This window comes from Microcaecilia unicolor, chromosome 1, assembly GCF_901765095.1.
Source record: "Microcaecilia unicolor chromosome 1, aMicUni1.1, whole genome shotgun sequence".
In the NCBI taxonomy this organism is placed as follows: domain Eukaryota; kingdom Metazoa; phylum Chordata; class Amphibia; order Gymnophiona; family Siphonopidae; genus Microcaecilia; species Microcaecilia unicolor.
The window spans coordinates 485,679,462-485,702,156 of record NC_044031.1 but is presented as its reverse complement, the minus strand read 5'-3'; the positions used below and the strand labels follow the sequence as shown (position 1 = coordinate 485,702,156).

The following is a 22,695-nucleotide window of genomic DNA, read 5'->3' as shown; positions in this document are numbered from 1 at the left end:
CATATGGAGTGGCCTAGTGGTTAGAGCACTGGTCTTGCAATCCATAGGTCGCCGGTTCAAATCCCGCTGCTGCTTCTTGTGATCTTGGGCAAGTCACTTAACCCTCTATTGCCTCAGGTTCAAACTTAGATTGTTAGCCCTCATAGAGCTACTACTGAAAAAGGTATGAGCAAAATCTAAATAAATGTTTCAGCTTTGTGGAACAAGAGGTCCCGTCCTGACCAACGCCTTTTATTTGATGTCTTCACGGTCTCAGCTCTCAACCCCTGAAGAACTATGTGCCTTTCTGAAGTGTGCAAAAAAGACCATCTTGTTGCACTGGATATTATCCAGGGCGCCAACCCTTTCACAATGGAGATCAAGGTGACTGCAGATTTATCTTCACCTAGAGGCGAGTGTTTTTGCAGGGTTTGGGAACCCTTCTGGGGCTTTCTAACTCATATAGCATGCAGTAAGATATTAAATGCCACAGAATTTACATATGTGAATGCAGAGAGACTTGTGGAGTTGTTTTTCTCTCGAGGGGGGGGGGGGAGTGGGGTTGTTTAATTCTGGCACACTTCTACCTTCTCCTTTGGCAGTAGGAATAAGTACTGTTAGAAAACTGTTTTCATTGTAACTTGTCATGACTTATTTGTTTCTTTATTCTGACTCAGTGCTGTTCAATAAAAGATTCTGCATTAAAAAAAAAAGTGTTCCGCGTAAGGTTGGTTTCCTTTATATGTTTTGTATTTTATAATACAAATAGCTCTAACTTACAAATATATATAGAGAGAGATGTAAGCTCTGTCGAGCAGGGACTCTCTCTACATGTTCAAGTGTACAGCGCTGCGTACGTCTAGTATCGCTATAGAAATGATAAGTAGTAGTAGTAATATATAGAGAACAAAACATGTACACAAATACCAATTCCAAAAAACATTTTGCTTTCACACTAGCTGGGAAAGAACATGAGAGTAAACTCCTTAGTTCTTATAATTTTAACAACTGAAGCCTCAACTGCCCGGGGAGAGTAAGACTTTTTACTAAACCTCTTAATGGGCTCTTATCACTGGCCTCGGTGAAAACCAGAAAACCGCAGTGGAAAAGAACACTACTTCAAAAACTGGTCACACCAAAAATAACAAAAAAAACAAAAACAAAAAACGCTCACTTCACATGTGCTTCCCCAAAATGGTGCGGAAAATAAAAAGTAGAAAGACTTCAAAACATTCCAGCTAATGTGCACTAGGACTGAAAAAAAAAAAAAAAAATCACTTATCTTCAACTTTCAAAGTAAATGACAAACTTCTGTAACCACATCTTCAATGATAGTCCTTTATAAAGGAAGACGTGGTTATAAAAGGACATGAAAGCAAAACGTTTTTTGGAGTTGGTATTTTATAATACATAAAAGTACTAAAAAGGAAGAAAAGACCTCACAGTAGTCAAAAACCTCCAAAAATTTATGTAAACTTTATTCTATTTAGAGTATTGAATTGGGGAGGGGGTTTTAGTATTAAGGCCGGGTAGGGGTGGGGTGAGAGGGGGGGAGAAAACTTGGGAAGAAAATGTTCGATGGTTTTGTATCTGTTAATTTTGACATATGGTATTGGAGTATGTTTATGGTACCATGTCGTGTATTTGTTGTTGTTTGTGTTAACCATCAATAAAAACGATTGAAATAAAAAAAAACACTTTATTCTATTTAAATACTGATTATCTTTATATAAAGAAAGAAGATCACACACTAAAAGCGCTTGAACCAAGTTGAGTTTCAAGTTCAAACACTATTTAGGTTTAGGACCGATGAAAGAAAAGTCCTTAACTGGCATTTTAAGCCAAATGTATACTATTAAGGTCGTTCCCTCCCATTTTTTGAAATACTGGGATCCTGTACACTTTGCATGTTAGTGATTGTGTGTAACATTATTTTTGCAAAGGTTTTCTCTATTGTTATTTTTATTTTATAATATACATTCCTAAATGCCAATCCCCAGCCCCACTCTACCCATTCATCACCTCTTGGAATGCCTATGCTTATAAATTGCACAAGAAGGCTCTATGGTTTCCTAGTATCTACTTTTCTAAATGTAAACACTGGAGCAATTCTATCAGTTATTACATGAGTGCGCAGAAAGCTGCTCCATTCATAAGTCACTTACAAAAGTACAGGAATCAGCTTATTAAAATAACTGATTAAAAGAACAGCTGCCTACAGTAATGTGAAAGTATTTAATCCCCTGATTTCCCTTATTATTGCATGTCACAATGTAGTTTCTGATCTTTAAACAAAATGTAATATTAGACAAAGATAACTTGAGTAAACAGTACAGTCTTTGAGGAAAAATGTCTTACCCAATTATTTTCATTCCTTTATTTATTTACTACATTTATATCCCGCCTTTATCCTACCAGACCAGTCCAGACTAATGGATTATATCCATCTACCAGCAGGAGGGAGAAAAAAAACAGCTCCAAGTAATCTGCCCCTTAAGGGTACTGAGCAGCCTGGAACACTCATAGTTTGATTAGCCAAGAAATGATGCTCCTGACCATGTCATTGGTCACTGAAAACTTGGGAAAAATTGTCCCAATCAGCTATGAAGTCCATCAAGTAAAGAGGCATATGCTATACTGACAGACATTTCACTGACCTAGGAGACGAAATCCAGAAACATCTGAAAACAAAATGGACAAAATCCACAAGAGGCAATGAATTAAGTGGACATCTGAACTGGTCTGGTAGGACTAAAGGAAAGAAAATTATCAGGTAAGACAATTTTCTCTTCCTTGTTGTCATACCGGACCAGTCCAGACTAATAGAATGTAGGAAATCAGTATCCAAAAGGGAGGGCTCGCAGAGAGAGCAAACAAATGAAATGCACTGACGATCAAGCAGAGAAGCCACTCGCCAAGATGAAAGATGTCCCAACGTGCAAGACTAACAGAGTATGAGATTGCCAAAAACAAAAAGGAAGGGCAAAGGCCAGAAAGAAAAACTTAGAGTCCTACGACAATTTCTCACCCTGTACATCCCATTGAGCATTGGTCTGGGAGAAGCAGAGGACTCCCAGTAAGCAAGGAAATCCGGGTCACATACATGACCAAAGCAGGGAACAAGGGAAAAGAAAAAAAAAAAAAGATGGAACCCCTCCACAACACCCCTTGAATCATAGTAGACCAAGATCAACAGAGCTCCCCTGAAACACCCCAAGAGAAGGAAGAAAGAAGTATCCTGAGATGTGGACTGTGAAATTTATGGTACCACATGCCAATCTCCATAAAGGTTAAGACAAATGTGGGACCTCAATATTGAACAGAACAGAGATACGTCCCAAACCATGGGCAATTGCAAGGTGGTGCCAGCCACTGGGAGTTAGAGACATATGAGGAACCTGAAAAACGAACGCCAGAAGGTAGTCAGGCAAGGCTTCCAAGACTACTCATGGACTAAGACCTCCACTGTGCCAAAGCCCAGCTAGCAGAAGAATTCAGCAAACCAGGTTTGTCCCTAATCAAGGCTACAAATGCAACCTGTCCACCCTAACTGAAGAGGGGTAAGACAAGCAGCCCAAGAAAAAGGACTCAAAATTGTTCACAGGGAAAGATGGAGCAGAGACCTCTTCTATAGAATTAACTGTGATGAAACTTTATAGACAAAACCATGCACAGCAGCCCTAATCAGAGCATATATAGATCTGTACTGCCAATGCTGACTGAGCCGAGGCCTCCAAGAAGAGACGTAATAGAGCGCCATGTGCAAAAAACATTTTGCTCCAGATTCCAAGTTGAAGCAGCAGACAAAACTCAGCAGTGTGATACCGTATCAGACATCGAGAAGGCGGTAAGAGGCAGTCACAGAGATGGAACTGTGCAACCAGAGATGGAAACACGTCCATCCTACAAATGTGGCTCTGTGATCTACACTCAGAGATAGAGCGCAGCTCCACAGCCAACAGTGGAGCTAACAGACATGTACAAAGAGAATACAACTGTGCTCAAAAGTCAAAGACAGAGAAGAGAACCATACACAAGAGAGTACGTGGACTCCAGAAATGTAAGGGAGAAAGGAGAACTCTACATAAAAACTGTACCGAGAAGTAGTAGTGTGCCATATGAAGAGGAGTAGCAGCATTCCATACACAGAGACAGAACCGAATTTCAGTCGAGCTCCATATTGGGAGAAAGTGGAGTGCTCCTCACTGAAGAAATTGTGTTCCCAGCCTTAAGAGCGAGCTGGGGTCCATACAAGAAAAAGAAGAACACTATTTACTATATAAGAAACTGTGACCTACCACCAGTCATTAAGGTGTGTGTATATTCGGTGACAGATCCTCATTCTACACCAGTTCTAGAAGATAAACCAACATCAAGTGACGAAGCAGCATACTTCATCTAAAATATTCAGCTATGAAGCTGCGCTCTACATTCAGGTGATGATGCTGCATTGTACAGAGTGCCCAGAAACTGTGCTCCACATTGAACACTAGTATTTGTTTCAAAGCTCATGAAGATGCAGCACTGAACAGTCTGTGATTGGATTGTGAAGCACAGGCAGCGAAGACGCTGTGCTGCACAGATTAGGAAAGGGAACAGTCCCCATCCAGAAATGAAGAATATCCAACACACTACAAAAAAAAGTTCCACTCAAAGAAAGAAATACGACAGCTTCAGCTGTACTCTATCTGGCAAATAAGGAGAGGGCTACAGCCAGAGAAAGCAGAATACACATGCCATAATGGAGTAACCTCTTATTATGCAATGATGTCATGATCCAATGATGCCATACATTCAACAGCCAAGAAAGAGAGACAGGCCTGATGGCCAGAATCTAAGCCCACAGGCTAACAGGGGATCAAGCCAATGTCTGCTTCTTTAGAAACTCGTTTCCATGTTGAAGGGTTAAGGCAACCTTTGCGGCCAGAAAAGAGAATGCTGCAGAGCAACACAGGCAAAACCTGTAGAAGATGCAGCATACCCGTCGAATTAAACCTGAGAAGGGAACAGCAGCATTAGGACTGAAGAAAACCTACAATGTCCGAAGGTGTGCACAGCTGGTACAAAAACCAGCATGTACTGCAACGCAGCAACCGTCAAAATCTGCCACCGGTGCAGACACCGATGCAACAGCATAAGGAAGCCTACCAGACTTCTGACTAGTCAACAACAGCCCATGGAATGCAAGAGATCTATCAGTGGATACAGAAGATAGGGAGACACACCCAGTCAATACAATGGGAGATATTGTCACTTGCACAAGTACTGCTCTAAGACAGCGGTCATACTCTGGAGCAGAATAGGCACGGCATCAGTGAAGGGGAGGATGCAGCAAACTTGACTGCAGGCCCAGTGAAGCTAGAAGAGCAGATTCCATAGAGAATGGTAGCCTGGCCTTTGTGCTAGAATGAGCTGGCTCCAAGAAGAGCCCGGTGCTACAAGCCAGAGGAAATAATGAGCTGAGCCAAGCCTAGCAGCAAGGCAACTCCAGGCTGCAAAGAGGAATGCTGCATGCCAAAAGCAACGAAAAAGGAGCACGACACCACATACCATCTAGGTAGTTAGACCCAGGCCCGAACCTCCACAACCAGGAAAGAACGCTGCCACCACAGGCCAAGGAGACTGTGTCAGGAGCCTGAAAGCACTATAGCCACCACAGTCGCAGCCCAACCAGAGAAGGCTGATAACCCACAGAGAACACGCATACGAAACGAACTGGCACCCTTCACCATGACCGTTGGAGCCCTAATGGATGAGAGATCGGCAAGTACTTACTGGCAGAGAAGCTCCCTGAAATGAGATACATGCTAACACAACAGCAATCCATCTCACACATTAAACAGCAGAATTCGTTTATAGGCTGCTGAAATGCCTCAAACTACTGAAGAGCAGTTGGGGGGGGGGGGGGGGGGGGGGGGGAGAACAGCAGCTCCAGACATCACCCGGCTCCATTTATAGCTGCAGTAATTACAGAAGCTAAAATCCTTCAAGAGTAAACCCCCTGCTCAACTGACACTCGGAAGGAACTGAGGCAGGAGCTGGCTGAGAGGCACCACAGAAGAGCTGGCCAGTCCATCAATCAGTCACTTGGAGACAGAAAAATACTAAGCATTCCAGATTGCATAATACCCTTAAGGGGACTTGGAACCATTTGTTCTGTCTCCTTCTGCTGATAGATGGACATAACCGATTAGTCTGGACTAGTCTGGTATGACATGACAAAGAATTATTACTTTAATTATTTAAGGAACAAATATATCCAACATCCATACTACCCATGTGAAAAAGTAGATGCACCTAAACTTAACCGGCTGCGCACCTTTAGCACCAATAATTGCAATCAAACACTTATAATTTGATACAGCGAAGATACTTACCTGTAGCAGGTATACCACAAGGACAGCATGCTATTCATTCTCACATGTGGGCAACATCATCCACGTCACCCACTGCGGAGCTTAAAGCTAATATACAGTGGGGGAAATAAGTATTTGATCCCTTGCTGATTTTGTAAGTTTGCCCACTGACAAAGACATGAGCAGCCCATAATTGAAGGGTAGGTTATTGGTAACAGTGAGAGATAGCACATCACAAATTAAATCCGGAAAATCACATTGTGGAAAGTATATGAATTTATTTGCATTCTGCAGAGGGAAATAAGTATTTGATCCCCCACCAACCAGTAAGAGATCTGGCCCCTACAGACCAGGTAGATGCTCCAAATCAACTCGTTACCTGCATGACAGACAGCTGTCGGCAATGGTCACCTGTATGAAAGACACCTGTCCACAGACTCAGTGAATCAGTCAGACTCTAACCTCTACAAAATGGCCAAGAGCAAGGAGCTGTCTAAGGATGTCAGGGACAAGATCATACACCTGCACAAGGCTGGAATGGGCTACAAAACCATCAGTAAGACGCTGGGCGAGAAGGAGACAACTGTTGGTGCCATAGTAAGAAAATGGAAGAAGTACAAAATGACTGTCAATCGACAAAGATCTGGGGCTCCACGCAAAATCTCACCTCGTGGGGTATCCTTGATCATGAGGAAGGTTAGAAATCAGCCTACAACTACAAGGGGGGAACTTGTCAATGATCTCAAGGCAGCTGGGACCGCTGTCACCACGAAAACCATTGGTAACACATTACGACATAACGGATTGCAATCCTGCAGTGCCCGCAAGGTCCCCCTGCTCCGGAAGGCACATGTGACGGCCCGTCTGAAGTTTGCCAGTGAACACCTGGATGATGCCGAGAGTGATTGGGAGAAGGTGCTGTGGTCAGATGAGACAAAAATTGAGCTCTTTGGCATGAACTCAACTCGCCGTGTTTGGAGGAAGAGAAATGCTGCCTATGACCCAAAGAACACCGTCCCCACTGTCAAGCATGGAGGTGGAAATGTTATGTTTTGGGGGTGTTTCTCTGCTAAGGGCACAGGACTACTTCACCGCATCAATGGGAGAATGGATGGGGCCATGTACCGTACAATTCTGAGTGACAACCTCCTTCCCTCCGCCAGGGCCTTAAAAATGGGTCGTGGCTGGGTCTTCCAGCACGACAATGACCCAAAACATACAGCCAAGGCAACAAAGGAGTGGCTCAGGAAGAAGCACATTAGGGTCATGGAGTGGCCTAGCCAGTCACCAGACCTTAATCCCATTGAAAACTTATGGAGGGAGCTGAAGCTGCGAGTTGCCAAGCGACAGCCCAGAACTCTTAATGATTTAGAGATGATCTGCAAAGAGGAGTGGACCAAAATTCCTCCTGACATGTGTGCAAACCTCATCATCAACTACAGAAGACGTCTGACCGCTGTGCTTGCCAACAAGGGTTTTGCCACCAAGTATTAGGTCTTGTTTGCCAGAGGGATTAAATACTTATTTCCCTCTGCAGAATGCAAATAAATTCATATACTTTCCACAATGTGATTTTCCGGATTTAATTTGTGATGTGCTATCTCTCACTGTTACCAATAACCTACCCTTCAATTATGGGCTGCTCATGTCTTTGTCAGTGGGCAAACTTACAAAATCAGCAAGGGATCAAATACTTATTTCCCCCACTGTAGCTTTAAGAGCATGCGTGTCCCCACTATGCATGCACAAGTGCCTTCCCGCCCAGGACCACCAGTACAACATAGGAATTCAACTCCAAGGGGAGGTGGGACGGTAGGTGAGAATGAATGGCCTGCTGTCCTCGGAGAATACCTGTTACAGGTAGGTATCTTCGCTTTCTCTGAGGACAAGAAGGCCATAATCTCACACATGTGAATCCGTAACTACCAGACTCAATGAAAACAGCCACCGTTGGTGAACTGAGCCTCGCAACAGTGAGGGTAAAATAATGATTAACCTGGAACTATATACAACTGTGTGAGAGTGTAACCTGGAACAGAACAAAACAGGCCTAGGGGGGTGGAGTTGGATTCTAGACACCAACCAAATTCTGCAAAACTGTCTGCCCAAACCAACCATTGCATTGGGTATCCTGCTCAAGGCAGTAGTGAGATGTGAATATGTGGAATTGAAGACCAAGTTACAGCCTTGCAAATTTCTTCTACGGAGGATGACCACAAGTCAATGCAATGGCTCTGGCATTATGAGCATTGACATGACCCTCAAGAGTCAGCCCAGCCAACTGGAGATTGTGCATTTCCCCGATGGCCACCCCCATCCTGTTGATCAAAAGAAACAAAAAAACTGGGCGGATTGTCTGTAGAACCTAGTCTGCTCCAAGTAAAAGGCCAATGTTCACAGTGTGCTTTCACCAGGATGGGCATGAGGTTTGGGAAAGAATGCTGGAAGAATGACCAACTGGTTTAGATGGGACTACGACACAACCTTAGGCAAGAATTTGGGGCACATGTAGAGAACTACTCTGTTGAGATTAAACTTAGCATAAGCAGATCCGCCACTAGGGTCTGAAGCTTACTGACCCTGCGAACTGGGGGTAAAGACATATATAAAAGGAGTAGAATGGGATAAGGGACACGAGCAGGGAGAAACATCCTCTGAAGGAGATGGGGGTAAAAGGGACATATGTTAGAGAAAACAGCGTGTAAAGAAATGAGAGCCGGGGGGGGGGGGGGCGGTGAATAAGCAAGGTGGAGTCTTGACCTTCATTTCCAGTCCTCAAAGGCTGTCAATGTTTCAGATTTGTAGGATGCATGAAGATTTGCATATCTACTATCTCCATTGTATGCCAATCTCTCTCATGCATACCCATTGGGTATTTCCTAAACACCTCACCTGTTGTCAGTCCTTGAGGTTTAGGAGTGAAGTCCAAGGGGCTAGACGTGCGTACTGGTGAGAGGGGATACGTACTATAAGATGTGGGGAGAGGGGATGAACTGGTCAGATATGCCTAGCGGTTGTAGACATATGGTGAGGGGTAAAGAGGATGTGTGCGGGAAAGAGTAAGTTAGAGGAGCAATGGGTTAAGGGGATGTGTATGTTTTGGGGAAGGAGAGAAGGAAAAACAGGAGGTAAGTAGACACAACCGGTGAGGGAAGGGAGATAAGCTAAGAAAAGGATGGATGAAGTGGGGAGGAGGAGAAAGTGCTGAAAGGGTGGCGAGCTGGAGAAGGGGGACATGGATTGTGTGTGTATGTAGTATAAGGAAAGAGTGATACATTACCTTATGGTTATGGCTTTTAATTTGGCAAACTAAACAATCCAAGAGTGCCCCCACAAGCTGCCAACAATTGTAATAAATACAATATGAACACCATTGTACTGTCACAAGTATTGGCAACTACAACAAGATGGCCACTGCGTGCAGCTCAGAACACCCCCTGGACAGAGTGACTTGCAGAAAGAGAAAGTCCTAGCTTTGGTGCACTATCAGTATAATCCCTGGGGAAAATCCACACCAAGAACTTAAAAAGTTTTGCATCTTTCAGTAAGAAGTTTTCTGCCTAGAAGTTTAAATTAACTGCTATTAAGAGAGATTGATTACACTATATTATTTTGACAAATATAATATGCAGAATTCAACCACAAGTACTGTTTGGACCACAGAGGTTGAAGGAACATGCCATTATTTTTATTTATTACAACTTAGAAACCCATATGAATGGGATTTTTTTCCTCCAAATATTACAATTATTTGATATACAGTCATTAGTGAAAGCTTCACAGCAGTTTACATGAGACAGTTTGGTAACAAATGTTTTTTGCTTCTTGCAAAAATTTTAGCTCCAGCCAATGGCACTGCACTGCCTCTAGACCACTGGTTCTCAACCCAGTCCTCAAGACATAGCCAGCCAGTAAGGTTTTCAGGATATCCATAATGACTATGTATGAGATAGACTTGCTATAATTGCAGCAGTACATGTAAATTTAACTCATTCATATTTATTGCAGTCCCCACAGTTCTAATTTAAGTTTACTCTCAATAAATAGTTGTACCAACAAACATTTAAGAATATCAACAACTGTTGCAAATTATTACAAGATCTTTATTAAATCTTTTTCTTTTCACATTACTACATATCCCTTGTTATCTGAAAATCCCCAATCACATTCAAACCCATTCACTCTAATCAACCACATACACCTTTTATACCCAAGACTTCCTGTATGCATAACTATACAATTAAGCAACTAATACATTTATAATATCCCACTCATTTCTGTAAACAATCCTACATCACATGGGTTCCTTCCTCATATATATTCCTTTGTAAATTTTCATAGTTCTCAATGGCACGATGGCACGATCTTTTCAATTGCTTCTGACTCCACTGAGTCTATGCAAATGCATATAGTTACTCAACCCACAGATGTAGAATGTACTTCAATTATGTATCCATTCTCATCTCAGAATAGATATTCTGTATTCATGTGTATAAATTTTTCTTTGTAGGGCACTACTTCACGCCCTTACAACAACTCCTTTCCTTTGTCCATTGAGGCAATCTTGTTCAGACCCTACACGATCATGTTTCGCTTAGAAAGCATCTTCAGGGGTCAAAAATCTACAACAGACAACAATATAACTTCATACTCATTCTAAACTAGTACCACCCCATAAAAACAAACTACAAAATATTTACCGGCTCAACCAGGTTGTTGAGCACTCAACAGCATCAGATGTGCCAGTGGTAGCGTCTCCAAGAACACCCACACATGCACAAAAATTCATATTCATTGAGGATATCCTAAAAAAACCTAACTGACTGGATGAGTCCTGAGAACTGGGTTGAGAACCCCTGCTTTAGACTACTGAATCTCATGTATAGGGGAGATCAAAAGACCAACTCTCTATACTGGAAATTGGATAATGAAGATCATGCATATTGTAATACAACTAACAATACAGCATACAATTCCAAGCAGGGCTAATCTCAACCTAAATAAAGGGGACAGGCTTTTCTAAGTCACAAATATCAGTGAAATGAACCCATAAAACATGTAATCAATCTACATTTTACAATGTAATGGTGTCTCAATGGTTCAGCTATGTCTATGTTTATTTCATTTACTATATTGCACATGCCATACATGATGGATCTAAGTGGTGCACAATTGTAATTAAAATAAAACAAAATATAAAAAGGAAAAGAACTCCATTAACGTATAGGACAGAAGCATACATCCAAAAGGGAAAAACAGACAACCATCAAAAATATAGGCAACAACTTAATATAGCAAGTTTCTAGATGGCAGGTCCCAAAAAGAGTGCGGACTCTTCCAAGATTAATTATCAGGCCTGCTGGCAAAAAAAAAGTTTTCAAAAGGATTTAAATTTAGGAAAGGCCAGCTCTCCATGGATAGGTGGTGGAAGGTCATTCCAAAGTTTTGGGGCCATGCAGAAAACAAAGAGGTTAGCTACCAACTCTTGTTCTGATCACCTGTCACAGGGAACCACCACAAGTAGAAGCAAATGTTATACTGATGCACTGGCATGCAAATTAAAATGAAATCTATACTCAGAATTTATTTTATTTATTTGGATTTATATACTGCCTTTTTTAAAGAAATTCACTCAAAGCAGTGTATAGTAAGAATAAATCAAACATAACACACAATTACAGCAGTAAAAATATTCAAACAATGATATAAAGTAAGGCCTAGTATACTACTTAAAATGTTAACACAATATGTAATAAAATATTTTAATAGACAGCGTAGGGTAAAAGCAAAGATGGAACATATAGATAGGTAAGAGAGTAAGAGTTAAATTTAAAGAAAGTTGCACAAGGTCAGAAAAGTGATTAAATATTATCTTAGCTGTCCTGCTGCAAAGAGAGAGTCAGTCTGGTTGAAGAGCCAACTTAGTACAAAAACCAGGATCTGAAGTATATTCACAGTATTATGACAAAACATGTGTAACTAATTCCTCTCAAAGCAGTACTCTTAAAACAGATCATACAGATATGCTGTCAATACATACAAATGCAGCATTCAAAACCCTAGGGAAGTGTATCCATCTCAATAAAACATGTTAAATTCCACATTAGAAGAGTTTCAAACATGATTTTCCTTACATCATTTTAACAATTATTTATTCACAGAACACACAAAAAAAACAGAGAAATATGCTACAACTTAACTCAAAAATATCAATTAGCTTTCCAAGTTTCAACTGACTATTTTAATAGATGATGGAATTGTTACATTCTGCTGTGAAAGGTAAGAACTATGTTTTCAAATACAGCTTAAGGTTTCTCAAACTAGAAGTCTACTGTTGCCAGCACTGTCTCAGAATACATACCTCAGACCAGCGGAGCCATAAAGCCTAAGAAATAAACTGGTAGTACTAAACACAGAAAGCTTAACACCTTAAAATTTACAATATTAAAAAAAAGCAAGGTCCTCTGCTGGCCATCAATAGAACATTCATGTACCTCTGAAATTAAAAAAAAAAAAAGCAAGTGAACAAAAATGGACCAGCCTTAAAGGCTCATCAATCAGGGTATGGAGAAATTAGGTCTGTCTTAATAATTTCTCTTTCCACTAGTCCTTTCTGCTATTACAGAACCTGTGGAATAGTTGTGTCCATAACTTGCATTGCCTCCATCACTGACCCCAGAACTTAGATGTAGTCCCAGACCCTGGGCCTGCCTTGACTGAGGAGAAGACAAATCTGTTGAATCAGCTTCGACATCCTACCCTCTCCCATGCTGTGTCAAATAGAATTCCCAGATACTACAGTGTCTATGACACAGTTAGTCTGTTCTTCTCAAAATTGATCACCCAACCAGACTGCGGAAAGGGAATGGGACTTGACATACTGCCTGTGTTTTGTTTTGGGTTTTTTTTTTCGGAACTACAGTCAAAGTGGTTTACTTAGTATATACAGATACTTATCTGTACCTGGGGCAATGGAGGGTTAAGTGGCTTGCCCAGAGTCACGAGGAGCTGCATTGGGAATCAAACCCAGTTTCCTAGAATCAAAGTCCGCTGCACTAACCACTAGAAAGATGGACAACTTTGTTCATCACATCACACTCTCCAAATAGGACACACGAATGAGCAAGTCGTCGAAATACAGAACTCCGATTCCCTGTCACCAAAGAAAGGCAGGCGCCGCCACCACCATCATAACCTTGGTAAACATTCTTGGAGATGTGGCGAGACTAAAGGGCAAAGTCCTGAACTGGGAGTGACTGTCAAGGACCGCAAAACGTAGAAACATCCAATGCAGAGGCCATATGAGCATATGCAAGTATGCTTCCTTGAGATAGAGGTGGTGAGAAATTCTCTCGCTTGAACCAAGGCTATGACCACTCTTAGCGTCTCCATGCGAAAGCGAAACACTCGGAGACAGCGATTTAGACATTTGAGATCTAAGACCAGATGAAAGCTGCCTTCCTTCTTTGGGACAATGAAGTAGATGAAGTGTCTGCGTTGTCCCTGTTCAGCCTGGGTAACTGGAACAATGGCTCTGAGCACCAGCAAGGAATCTATGGTGACCTGAACATCAACCACCTTGGTTCCCTTTCAACAAAAAGACGGCAAGAAGAGAGGAACAACCAGGCGGGAGATCTCCAACTTTTAACCTTCAGTAAGAATATCCAGAACCCACTGGTCTGACATGATTTTGGCCCGCTCCTCTCAAAACTCTTGAAGATGTCCTCTCATTGGAGGAAAAGAAGAATGGTCCAGCCTCGCATCACTGCGAAGCTCTGGAGGAATTGGGCGCTCTAGCTGACTGAGAAGAGGACTTCCTGTCCATACGAAAAGGAAGACTGGTGTATTTGAAAGCAGAATTTCTTTCCATACTGCCAATGACCCAGGCCGGTACCATCTGCTGTCTCGAAATCAAGAGCTCCCTGAAGATGGACAACCAGAGGTTTTTGGCTTATCCCTTGGCAAAGAGCTTACAATCTAATAGACAAAAAATAAATAAAGTAAGCAAATCAAATCATTTAATGTGAACGGGAAGGAAGAGAGGAGGGTAGGTGGAGGCGAGTGGTTACAAGTGGTTACGAGTCAAAAGCAATGTTAAAGAGGTGGGCTTTCAGTCTAGATTTAAAGGTGGCCAAGGATGGGGCAAGACGTAGGGGCTCAGGAAGTTTATTCCAGGCGTAGGGTGCAGCGAGACAGAAGGCGCGAAGTCTGGAGTTGGCAGTAGTGGAGAAGGGAACAGATAAGAAGGCTTTATCCATGGAGCGGAGTGCACGGGAAGGGGTGTAGGGAAGGACGAGTGTGGAGAGATACTGGGGAGCAGCAGAGTGAGTACATTTATAGGTTAGTAGAAGAAGTTTGAACAGGATGCGAAAACGGATAGGGAGACAGTGAAGGGTCTTGAGAGGGGTAGTATGAGTAAAGCGACCCTGGCGGAAGACGAGACGGGCAGCAGAGTTTTGAACTGACGGGAGAGGTGACTAAGTGGGAGGCCAGCAAGAAGCAGATTGCAGTAGTCTAAACGAGAGGTGACAAGGGTGTGGATGAGGGTTTTGGTAGAGTGCTCGGAAAGAAAGGGGCGGATTTTTACGGATGTTGTAAAGAAAGAAACGACAGGTCTTGGCAATCTGCTGGATATGAGCAGAGAAGGAGAGAGAAGAGTCAAAGATGACCCCAAGGTTTCGAGCTGAGGAGACAGGGAGAATGAGAGAGCCATCAACAGAAATAGAAAACGGGGGGAGCGGGGAGGTGGGTTTGGGGGGGAAAATGAGAAGCTCGGTTTTGGTCATATTTAATTTCAGGTGGCGTTGAGACATCCAGCCAGCAATGTCAGACAAGCATGCTGAAACTTTGGTTTGGATGCAAGATGAGATATCAGGGGTAGAAAGGTAGATTTGGGAGTAATCAGCATAGAGATGGTAGGAAAAGCCATGGGATGAGATTAATGAACCAAGGGAAGAAGTGTAGATAGAAAAGAGGAGGGGACCAAGAACAGAACCCTGAGGTACGCCGACAGGCTGAGGGATAGAAGTAGAAGATGATCCACCAGAGTGAACATTAAAGGTGCGGAGGGAGAGGTAGGAAGAGAACCAGGAAAGGACAGAGCCCTGGAATCTAAGTGAAGACAGGGTATCGAGAAATATGCTGTGATCGACAGTGTCAAAAGCAGCGGAAAGATCAAGAAGAATGAGGATGGAATATTGACCTCTGGATTTAGCCAGTAATAGGTCATTGGAGACTTTAGTAAGCGCAGCTTCGGTTGAGTGGAGAGGGCGAAAACCAGATTGTAGTGGGTCAAGAATAGCATGTGAGGAGAGAAAATCAAGGCAGCGGCGGTGAACAGCACGCTCAAGTAATTTGGAGAGAAAAGGAAGGAGGGGGATGGGTCGGTAATTAGAGGGACAAGTAGGGTCGAGTGAAGGCTTCTTAAGGAGAGGTGTGACCACAGCATGTTTAAAGGCAGCAGGGACAGTCGCAGTGGAAAGTGAGAGGTTGAGAATGTGACAGATAAAAGGAATACGAGCAGGAGAGATGGCATTAAGAAGGTGGGTGGGAATGGGATCAGAGGAACAGGTGGTACATTTTGAGGAAGAAAGGAGAAGTGTAGTTTCCTCAATAGTAACTTCAGGAAAGGAGGAAAGGGAATGAGGGGAAGGAGAGAGAGGGGAATAGACTAGTGGAGGGAGAGGTGGTGAGGTAGAGAAAGCAAGGTTTATCTTTTGAACCTTGTTGTGAAAGAATTCAGCAAGGGTCTGAGGAGATAATGAAGGGGGAGTTGGGGGAGGGGGCACCTTGAGGAGAGAGTTCATGTGGTGAAGAGAAGTCGAGGATTAGAGCCAAGACAGTTGGTCAGTTGGATATAATAATCCTGTTTGGCACGTAAAAGAGCAGATTGGAAGGAGGTCAGCATGAACTTAAAGTGTAAGAAATCAGCAAGGGCCCGAGATTTCCACCAGAGGCGTTCGGCGGAGCGGGTACAGGAATGTAGGTAGCGGATATTAGAAGTCAGCCAAGGTTGGGGTTTTGTACGCCTTTCAGGGCGGGTCATCAAAGGTGCAAGAGTGTCTAAGGCAGAGGATAGAGTATTGTTGTAAGAAGAAACAGCCTCGTTGACAGACGTGGATGGTGCCACAGTAGAGAGGAGGTTTGAAACATGGGAGGATAGAGATGAAGGGTCAAGATTCCTAGATAAATTAGATAAGATAGGACGGGACTGGGAGGGAGGAGATTTAAGTGTGAAAGTTATAAGATGGTGATCAGAGGAGGGAAGATCAGAGGCAAGGAAACTAGAGGGTGAACAGTTGGAGGAGAAGATGAGATCAAGACAGTGACCATTTTGATGAGTGGGGGAGGTGGAGCATAGTTGGAGATTAGAGGACGTTAAAGCGAGTAACTTGGAAATATAAGAGTTGGAAGGATCATTAGCAGGAATAATAAAGTCACCAAGGATGAGAGAGGGGGAGGAAGGATCATGGAAGAAGGCAAGCCAGGCGTCAAAGTCACTGAGAAAGGATGAAAGGGACTTAACAGGGGGATGATAAATGACCGCTATTCGAAGAGGCAGAGGAGAGAAAAGGCGGATAGAGTGGACTTCAAAGGAGGAAAAACGGTGAGATTGAGGTGGAAGAAGGGGTTGAAATCTGGAGGAGGGAGAGAGAAGTAGTCCAACACCGCCCCCACGTCCAGCAGGGCGAGGAGTATGTGAAAATAGATAACCGCCATGGCACAGGGCTGCGACTGAAGCAGAGTCATCAGGGCAGAGCCAGGTTTCTGTTATGGCGAGCAGATGGAGGTGACGCGAGATAAAGAGGTCCTGGATATAGGCAAGTTTGTTACAGATAGAGCGGGCATTCCATAGGGCGCAAGAGAAGGGCAGAGAAGAGGAGGGGAGTAGAGAAATAGAGATGAGGTTAGAGAGGTCGCAGTGAGATCTGTAGAGTTGGGATAATAGTTGGTGAGGGGGGCCAGGATTGGGATTGATGTCACCGGCTGAGAGTAAGAGAAGGAGTAAAAGAGAGTGGAAGAGTGTAGGAGAGGTGTGGCCACGAAGGCGTCGAAGGCGAGAGGTATTTAGGTGGAATGGGGAAGGCAAAATGGATGGAAGAAAGAGGCGGAGATTAAAAGCCAAGAGGGAGGAAGAGGGTAGGAGAGAAGGTGAGGTGATGAAGTCGATGGATGGGCAGTGAGTTCCTGTAGCGGAGAGAGGTAGGGGGTGAGGGAAAAGATTAGGAAGGGACAGGGCTAGGAAGAGAATGTGAATAGGGGCCATAAATGACTGAGGTACTTTAGCAACTGGGAAGAAGATTAGATGTAAAGAAAAAAATGCCCCGCGTGCCGTTAGGCGCGTGGCACCTAGAGCTGAGGCCCTGAGTGGATCGGAGTGGACCTGGGTGTCACCCCGGAGAAGGCTGTAAGGATATGCAGATGAGCTGCAAGTCCTCCACAGCACCTGAAAGGCAGCCGGTGGTAGAGCTGGGCACCTCTCAGCTGAGGAAAGGCTTACCAGGGGTTAGGCCGAAGCCAGCATTCCTCCCCCTGAGGGTCGCCTGATCCAAAAGGGCAGTTTAACTAAATACAAGTTTGATGCTACCCAATTTCACAACCAGAACTGCTGACATGACGTGACAGCCAAAGACATGCTGTGAGCTGTAACCCATAACATGTCAAATAGCATCCATCAAGTAGGCGGACCCTGCTTCCAGCTGAGCGTTATGGTGCCCGTCTTGTGTTGGCGACTGCTTATTCCACTTCAGGCATGCTCTTGCCACCAACGAGCTGCACACTGTTATTTGAAGGCCCAAAGAGGTCATTTCAAAGGCTTGTTCTAACTTCTTATCCTGAATGTCTTTTACAACAATGCCCCTTTCCATTGGCAAGGTGATCATAGTCACTGCCACAACCAGGGAGCCCACCCTGGGAAGCTGCAATTTATCTTTCTACTCCAGAACTAATGGGCACAGACGAGCCATGGGTCTTTCCACTCTCAGTCCCGTGTCCCGTTAGACCCATTCTGCTGTAATCAGGTCCTGAAAGTTTGGATGCATCGGGAAGGCCTTAGAAGGACCTCTAAGCCCCCTCATGATCAACCAAGATGGAACCTGAAGCCGAAGCAGAAGGCTCCTCAATGGTAGAGCCACCAGTGTCTCCGAAATGAGAGTACCAAGATCCTCTTTATGAAACCACCTTAGTACTTTTGAATCATCCTCCTCCTCAGGAGGGAGCTCTCCCTCCTCTAACGGCTCCTTTGCACAGACCGATGCCACATCAGATAAAGAATGAGAAGCAGAGATAACCTTATCTGCCCATTATGGAGATCTAAACGAGATCTCTCAGGAACCAGAGGGGCTGCAAACCTGAAGCACCTTCCACGCCTAATTTAAACAAGATCTCTCAGGAACCAGAGGGGCAGCAAACCTGAAGCACCTTCCACGCCTGGAGATTTAAACGAGATCTCTCAAGAACCAGAAAAGCAGCGAGGCAGGAAACTGAAGCACCTTGCAGATGCTCCGACTGTCCCTGCTTCAGTAAATAGGCCTAGTGTAAGAGCAATATAAACCCCAGAGAAAACAAAGATCCAGATGCGAACCAGCCCTGTCAGAGAGCCCGAACACTCTGGTATATTCAGATGGTGTACTGAATCCAAAGATGTTCTACCATTGACGATTTCCTCCGAATCCCGTAGGATTCCCAGTTTGCACACACTGCAACACTTCAACGCCACCCAGCGGGTCCCACAACAGAACACCTCTTAACTGCCTCCAGGGGAGTCACCATTCACCTCAACTGTCACCAGGGCAGCACATGTCCCAAGCAGCAAGTCAGGATTCCTCCACTGCACAAAGTAGAACTTGCAACCCTCCAAGCAGTTCCAAGTCAAACTTTCCACTGCGGGCTGCTCCCCCCCAAACTCAGTCTCCACAAGTCTTATCACAGATGAGAAAGGCTCAGGACTCATACTCTGTCCCACGCTCTCCAGCGAACACCTTTCTTCTTTTTTTTTTAAGGTTGTTGTACTGGAAAAGAAGAGTTCCACAGGAAACAGGGGAGAGGTGAAGGGAGGGAAAAATTAAATTTGCAGAGCACCAAGACAGGGATCTGAATACCTCCAGATATGACTCTGCAGACTGGAGTCACATGCAAAGAGTTGCCTTAACTTGGCATGCTTAGGTAAGCCAAGTTCCGAGTATAATTTATAGTATTCTATAAATTGCCCACATAACTGGGAGACATGTCAAATAGGTCCTTGGCAATTGCATTTAGGCACTATGACACTTAGAAGATACCTTAAAAAACAACATACAGGTGCCTGTCAATCTGATGGCACTGTGGACACATATAAATGGCTCCTACCTGCAGGCCCCTAAGTTTTTTTCCTTACAGTTTCCCACTACTAGTGGAGTTCAGTAGAAAGTTCCAATTTCTGATGTGCCACAAAGGCAGTAAGGCCTGGTTAATGCAAGACCAAGCAGCGATTGCAAATATAGTGGTCCTGTATCTAATAATTTCCCTGTCATGTTATAGCCAGCTATAGGAGGGCTAGCTGCAATCTAGAAAAACTCTTGAAAACTATTTTTCAGGAAATGGAAAACTGGGATCAGTGTCATGACGACCTTAAGGATTGGCTATATACAGACATAAACTGGTTAACTTGCTGGTGCTTAGTTCTCAACAGCTTGGAAGAGGGCTACTACTCTTCTACATTGGTCTTATGAAGGTTACAGTTAATTCCCTCATTTACATATTTGTACTGTAGCATTCCAATTAATAGTAAATAATAATTAAAAAAAACTGTTATATAAAGTAGAACATGATTGGACCATTTAGCATTTGATGCAATTTTAACATTAGAATCCATTCAAATCATATGTAAACAAAGCAATTTACGATATCAGTCTGGCTGCTCCTAGACATGTAGGGAGGAAACAGAGTAGATTAATATTTTGCATTTTGATACATGGAATTGTCATACCTACCCTAGAGCTTCCCAAACTTATGCTGGAGTCTCCACAGCCAACCAGAGTTTCAACATATCTTCAGTGAATATGTATGAAGTAAATATGCCTATTCCGGGTATCCAACATATAAAATTTATCTCATGGATACTTGCTTTGGATATCTTAAAACCTAACTGGCTGTGGTGTCCCCTGAATGGGAAAGCATGACATACACATGACTAAGCACACATAAGGTACAGCTTTTAATCAGATCTGATCAAGAGCAATATGGAAAACAGTACTGCAAAATACTCAGCACATTGGCTAGGTTCACAACACTTGACAGCAATAAGAAACACCAGCAATGGCTCAAACATAGCGAGTTCCTGTCTAACCACATCTACAAACGTGCATGCCTCTTTTTTCTATTAACTGTATGAGCCCCCAATAAAGGTAAATGAATTAAAAGTATGCAGGGTACAGAGAGCCAGGCTACACTAAACCTTCTCCAGCTAGGCTTTCATCATTTCCCTAGGTTTGCTTTTGGTCAACAGGTAGTCCACACTGCCTACCACACATTGGATGGTGTACCACAAAACATTTTTAACAGATATGTCTTGGGCCTGAAAAGGTTGTGACACATTGTTAGAGCAATGACACAGTAGACTTAAGAGATATCCCAAAGGCCAGCCAAGCAGGCTGCTTAACAGGCATTAGTAACTCTGCCCCAAGTCTGATCACATCTATATGACCTATATCTCATTTGTGTGTAGATTCTTTTTACAAGACTGGTCAATATCCCGGCAACATCTTAGGCAGAAAATATTTATAGATAATGGCTAAGTCACTCAGGTTTCAGCTATTTTAATGTCTGTGCCAGGAAGTAATTTTAAACCCTCACAAATCCTATCAACTAACTACGACCTTTCTGAACTAAAATATTACTTTAATTTAGCACTGAGGTAGTCTGTGAACTGACTACAAGTTGCGGGACACATGTACTACTATTTGACAGCTCTTAATTCCACATTAAAACACGCAGAGGGAGCAGGAAGCATTTTTAGTAGGCGGGCAACATAAAAACCATTACTTTGTCAGTCCTGCTCTAGAGGAAACACACCCTCTTTCACACACACCAGACCACGGAGATACACAAAAGACGCTGCAACATCCAACCAACACAACGTTGCCACTCCAATGAACCACCGGCATAGCAAAGTATAAACTAAAGGGAAATCGCTGCTACACGCGCTCACTGTACGCAGCCCCCCCTATCCGGTGAGAAGGCCTGGCCCTGCGCCCACATCTGGGAAGACAAACTAAAAACGAAGATTGCTAAATGACCCCTGCAAAACCCCAAACCCAGCCTCCACTGACTGTGCCTGCACACTGTTAACCTCCCTCATCCCAACCCAGGGATTCGAGAAGTGATAACCCCGGCTTCCCCGCGCACATACACCAGAACACACCTGCGCACACCGCCATCTTCTCCCAACCAACACCACAGCGCATGCGCCTCGAAGAACCACCACCGGCTCCCGCCCCTGCGCCGTGAGCGACGTCGTTTCCTGCAAATCCGTCGGCGACGGCGTCTAGCACTTCTCTGATGATCCCGCCCCCAAGTCACTGCTGTGTTGCTCTTGGTTTATGCGGATGTTCGCTACAACTACTGCACTGATTTCTCTAGTTTAGATTAAATAAATTTCTGGTTATGACAATTAGCAGTTATATAGCTGTGATTGAAGGCGGGTTCCGTAACAGTGCTTCTCAAAGTAGGCGGGGACGTGTTCCCATTAGAGTGCCAGGCTGGGTACGTGAGATGGGTTGGAAATGGAGCGGTATCGGGTACGGTGTGGACGGGAGGATATCCAGTCCATTGTTTTGAGGTGAAATTATGGGATATAGGCAACGGAATGGGGTGGACCATGGCTCCACCGATGTTTTGCTTACAGAGAGCAAAATAGGAGATTGCTTTGAATCCTCTAATCCCAAAAGATGATGGCTGCCCCTTTAGGGGAGTACATGTGGGTTGTGTAGGGTGGTACCTACGACAGTAGGGGTATCTGTTTAGATAACATGCCTGATGTATCTCGGGACTCGGGAGGCACGGTAGGGTGTTGTGCGGGCGGGTGTGGCCATGAGCTTTCTGCCTGGACCCCACAGTGTCTTTTGTGCTTGTGAACCTTCTTCCTACCTCTCGTTGTTAACCCTGCAGCTTCTGGCTGGAAACCCAACCCTCAGGTCAAACAAAGTATAGAAACTCCTGGGAAAATTGTATGCAAAAAAAAAAATCTGTGTAAAAATATTGGAAATTCTGCACACAATATTTGAAAAGTCCACATCCTTCATTTGTAATTTTGTGCAAGATTCTCCCCCCTTATGAGACATGACTCCTCCAACATGAAATCTCCCCCCCCCCCCCCCCCCCC

General features: G+C 43.8%; 1 protein-coding gene across 2 annotated transcripts in view; it reads right to left on the bottom strand.

The window, feature by feature from the left end:
• The window catches only part of UBE2V2 (ubiquitin conjugating enzyme E2 V2), a 62,480-nt gene extending 40,677 nt beyond the window's left edge, over positions 1-21,803 (bottom strand). The window contains exon 1 of one of the 2 annotated variants that reach the window (XM_030214184.1): positions 21,736-21,803. In XM_030214184.1, coding sequence (XP_030070044.1) covers positions 21,736-21,778 — 43 coding nt within the window. In that variant the 5' untranslated portion in view covers positions 21,779-21,803. Of the gene's footprint in view, positions 1-20,305; positions 20,612-21,735 lie in introns of those variants that run through there. The other variant, XM_030214198.1, reaches the window with a different exon arrangement.
• Positions 21,804-22,695: the final 892 nt, after the last annotated feature.